We start from the raw sequence: 5000 nt of genomic DNA on the forward strand, positions 1-5000 counted from the left end.
AAGATTAATTCAAACTTTTAATGCAGGTCACCTTTAATGTTTCCTTGAATGAAACCTTTGACGATGGTGAACTGTACTTTGGTGCAATGAGAGGAGAAGAATCTTCCTTTCGCACAGGATACTCACACCAGCTTGGTCAAGGAATCCTTCACCGAGGGCAGCAAATGCACGGTGCTTTTCCCATCATAGAAGGAGAAAGGTAGGCAAAACAGTCCAACAAATAGTCAAGGAATTGAAATTAGTTAGAAGACTTTTGAATGTATGACTGAAAAATTATTTATGATAGATCTTTGATTATCAACCTTTTGCATTACTTATTTGTATGGTATGATTGTTCAATTCAATATACTGTTAACCATTGATAGACAGCAAAATTCAAAGTTTCATATACACATAGGATGGGAAATATGTATTTTTTTTGTCAATTTTGATACACAGTTATTTCAGTTCAAATCAATTATATTAGGAAATTTATGATATAGATGATTCAAACACTTTATTTTTGGGATGACATTTGCTACATTATCTCCATTGTATACACATACCTGAGAATGACCATAGCCATATTTGATCTTTTAACCAAGAATGTCACTTTGGCACCAAATTGTGGGACTATAATTTAGATTGTTTCTTTTCAAATCAGAAAGCTTAACTTACATTTACAGTCATTATGTGAAAACATATCTGTTCAGGCATTTACATCACAATATAGTATATACACACATTCTCACTAATTATATATACTGAATACTTGCAGATACAACCTCATTGTGTGGCTTCGATCATCCAAGATAAGAAATCTGTTGTGTCCGATGTGCAACGAAAAACCCCAAATCAAGGCAGTTGAAAATGGCTTTGGTGATGGGTTCACACTTGCTAATGAAAGAGTGTAGATGTTCATTAATCCATTATTGTTATTAATATTTTAAAGGTGATATTGTTTCACAAATTAAAAAGATTTTATATGAAATTGTCAGGTAATGTATAATACAAATATTTTTAGGAATGTATTTATTTGATTTATCCTCCCTGGTTCATGATAACTGAAACCTCAGATTTTATTTCCTTTGGTAATGGATATATACAAATAGATAACTAGAATATAAGTATATGTGTTTCACAGGAGGAAGAGAAGAGAGTCACAAGACATGCATTTAAGGAAACTATATGCTACTCTGGAAAATAAAGGTGTGAAAATGAATAGAAAAAAAGTCAGTAAATGAAACTAACTATTTATTTTTCTTTATGCATTGCTGCAAAAATATTGTCCATTGACCCTTTATATCCTCTTAACCATATACATCACAAGAGCTACAGTCACTAACACAAAAGCAAGCAAAATTAGCCACGCCCCTTATATTTGCCACCAGTCACAATCGTGTTTCTTACTCAATACAAGAGTATTGTGTGAATGTAAAAGACCTGATTGCCTAGATGAGGAGAAATGGTGAAGAGAGGGTTGGGAAAGGAAAAAAGTCTTTCCCAATAAATTGCTATAAATAACTTGAATATAAATGAATTACATAAATTAGAACAAAATTTAGAAAGTCAGCATTTCAGTATTCCAAATATGAAAGGTACTCATGATGTGCAAATATGTACTTTTATAGGAACTAGCTACTTTATCAGGTATCCATACCACTGGTAGCAATGACTTGGGACCTTCATGTGTTGCTGTACAAGTTCTCTTAACCTTTCCGAGAGGGGATACCAAGCCTGGCTTTGGTATCTTAGGATATGCATTGTCTATTTTTTTATAGACTAATAGTTTATGTCAGTCTATATATGATATATTATTAAAGTGATAATAATTTGCATTTGGTATCATGTTAAACAACTGCATGAAGGAATAAGAAATAGGAAAAATGCAGTACGAAAGTGATATGACCCCATGAAATATGTCTGTCGTGGAAGGGCTAAGCAACAACACAAATATAACAAAACGACAACATTTTGAATGACTTTCTGTTATTCTTCATCTTTCTATCCTCTTCTCCTTGTCTTTGTTTTCTTTTCCTTATTATTGTTATATTCACTTTTATTATAATTCCATTTACTGTTTTTTATACAACTGTTTTCATCATTGGTACTGTTGTTATTCTAATTACCTTTATTACTGTTAGCTCTATCTTCTTCACTGTTTTTATTGATGTTTTGTTATTATTGTTTTATTGTTCATTTGTTACTATTATTATTATTGTTATTATTATATTTTATTATTGTCATCAATATCTTTATCATTATTGTTAATATCATCAATATCATTATCATTATGAATATAATTATCATCATCATCATCATCATTGGTATAATTGTTATAATCATAATCAGTCATTATTACCATTCTTATTGTAATGAGTTATTATTACTATCATAATTAATTATTATCTATATCATAGTCAGTTCATATTATTACTGTGATTACTATCACTATCACATGTTAATAATACAAGTACCAATATTAACTTTAATAGAAAAAGACAATAATAATGATGATTGTAATAATACTACTAATAATATTAATAATAACAACAACAAATAATAATAATAATGATATTAATTATAATAATGATATAAATAATAAAACAATAATGATAGAGTAATATATATATCATATTAACAATAATAACAATTATTTTATTAGTAGTAATAATAATGAATATTATATTTACTATTGTTAGTATTAAATCAACTGTCATCTTTACCCTTGTCCATAACCAATAGGTAGAATTTTGAAATGAGTAACTTTCCATCAATCATTTAAAAATCATATCATTTGCCAGAAACTGTTTTCTTTGTGGATATGGTCCAGTTTAACTTATTGTTTACTGACAGTTATGTCTCTAATCCTAAATAGGGCTTTGTGTCATCGCGAATTTTAGCTACGCGAACAACTTTACTGGAATATGATGATAGTTCGAAATCCAACTGGACTTCCCCTTCAGGTTTTCCTTTGTTGAAGCTTCTGGAAAACCTTACCTACCAGAGGCATGATTGCACCTAATTTGGATATTACATTCATTTTGTTTCTGTGTTGTACTGTTTCTCCTCTGTTGGAGCATCACTTGATCTCCACTGATAATTTTCTGGCGCAAGTTGGTACCTTCATTCCGAACGGAAGTTTTTCCCGCCAAAATAACGGCTTTTGAAAGACCGAAAATCCTCTTTTGGTGGACTGTCTGGAAACTTACCCGCCCATCTAACTTCTCTCTGATGACGTAACAGAGTTCTTTATTTTTAAGATTTGCCTGCGCAGTACATGCAGAGGCAGAGAGAAGGGGGGGAGGGGGGAGAAGGAGAGTCATGGGAGAAAGGGAAAGGAAGACGAAATAATGTTATGGGGGGAAAGGAGTAGGGGAAAATGAAATGGAAGAGAAAATTGAAAGGTTGACATGGAACCATTGAGGAAAGGGATGAAGGAAAATGAGAGAGAGAGAGAGAGAGAGAGAGAGAGAGAGAGAGAGAGAGAGAGAGAGAGAGAGAGAGAGAGAGAGAGAGAGAGAGAGAGAGAGAAAGAAAGAAGGGGGGGGGGAGTAATGCATCTTCTATAATAATCGATAATACCAATCATATATCATGAATTTTAGGTAACTTCTCTTAGTCGAGTGATTCACCATTTCCGTTGCCGTGGCCGAGGACTCTCCATCTGAGGAGGCCGCAGGCTAACCGAACGACTGCGCGAAGGAATCAAGCGGATCAGCTGATCTGACAGATTCAAAATGGCGGACGGAGGCCTCTTTCACGCTCAAGCTTTCTTGGTCGATGAGCTCCTGGAGGACGAAATGATGGCAGCTGCAGCCGTGATTGCTGATAGAAACGAGTTTTTAAGAAACAGAGAAGCACTACAACGCCGGAAGAAGCCGCAGAAGCAGCCGGCGCTAACGGTCGACTACGTTGAGGTGGTCGTCCCAGGATACTCGGATGCAGTATTCAAGTCACATTTTCGCATGCAGAGAACATCTTTTGAAGTAAGTGGTGTTTTTGAAATATGTATTTAAAGCATGACATGATTTTAGCCTGAAATATATCAACAGGCAATCATTTGTGTATACAATAACGATTAAGTTCTGCATCAATCGTTATTGTTGTTAGAAAAATTGCCCGCCAAAAGATAGCGAGAAACTAAAGTCCTCGTGATTTTGAACATTAAAAATATGTTTGACCATAATGACATATCTGCATTGATTCATCACGTTACAGCTAGCCAATATTTTGTGAATATCTCTACACAATATCCTGCACACATCCTGTAATCTAAAAATAAATTGTCATGTAGGTTTAATTGAACTCAGACCCTGTCGTAGTGAGTGGTTACGATTTCAAGGGAGGTTGTTGGGTTCAAATGGAATCGTGATTTAAGAGTAATCGTTATTTTCCAAGTAATGTAAATGACATGCTTGAATTAGGGCCACACCCCTACGGTAAAGACTTGATTATTTTTCTTTATTGAAGCTGAGAGCTGACACACCTTTCAATGCCTCTACAAAGAGTTGTATGAAAAATACAATGGTGTTCATAACCTCAACCATTGAATGAATGAATATCACTTAAGGCATATTAACCAGAGTCCAATGTACACATTCAAATTGTAGGTTTTGATGTCACATATATACAGCCATACATTATAATTAAGAACTCATTTTGTAAAATCAGGTTAAAGTAAGAAGAAGGAGAAGAAGAAGGAGAAGGAGGAGGAGGAGAAGGAGAAGGAGAAGGAGAAGGAGAAGGAGAAGGAGAAGGAGAAGGAGAAGGAGGAGAAGGAGAAGGAGAAGGAGAAGGAGAAGAAGAAGAAGGAGAAGGAGAAGAAGAAGAAGAAGAAGAAGAAGAAGAAGAAGAAGAAGAAGAAGAAGAAGGAGAAGGAGAAGGAGAAGGAGAAGGAGAAGGAGAAGAAGAAGAAGAAGAAGAAGGAGAAGGAGGAGGAGGAGGAGAAGAAGAAGAAGAAGAAGAAGAAGAAGAAGAAGAAGAAGAAGAAGAAGAAGAAGGAGAAGGAGAAGGAGAAG

At 34.4% G+C, this 5000-nt stretch overlaps 2 protein-coding genes across 2 annotated transcripts in view; both read left to right on the plus strand.

The window, feature by feature from the left end:
• LOC122249777 (2-oxoglutarate and iron-dependent oxygenase domain-containing protein 2) overlaps positions 1 to 1006 on the plus strand; it is a 5890-nt gene extending 4884 nt beyond the window's left edge. The window contains exons 6-7 of the mRNA XM_086548897.1: positions 27 to 199; positions 758 to 1006. Coding sequence (XP_086405023.1) covers positions 27 to 199; positions 758 to 893 — 309 coding nt within the window. The 3' untranslated portion in view covers positions 894 to 1006. The remainder of the gene's footprint in view (positions 1 to 26; positions 200 to 757) is intronic.
• A 2638-nt stretch (positions 1007 to 3644) lies between these two features.
• Positions 3645 to 5000, plus strand: part of LOC122249778 (putative nuclease HARBI1) — a 7983-nt gene continuing 6627 nt past the window's right edge. The window contains exon 1 of the mRNA XM_086548898.1: positions 3645 to 3968. Within this exon, the coding sequence (XP_086405024.1) occupies positions 3720 to 3968 (249 nt within the window). The 5' untranslated portion in view covers positions 3645 to 3719. The remainder of the gene's footprint in view (positions 3969 to 5000) is intronic.

Source organism: Penaeus japonicus, unplaced genomic scaffold, assembly GCF_977035675.1.
Source record: "Penaeus japonicus unplaced genomic scaffold, GWHDUDI00000001_assembly GWHDUDI00000021, whole genome shotgun sequence".
Taxonomy (NCBI): Eukaryota; Metazoa; Arthropoda; class Malacostraca; order Decapoda; family Penaeidae; genus Penaeus; species Penaeus japonicus.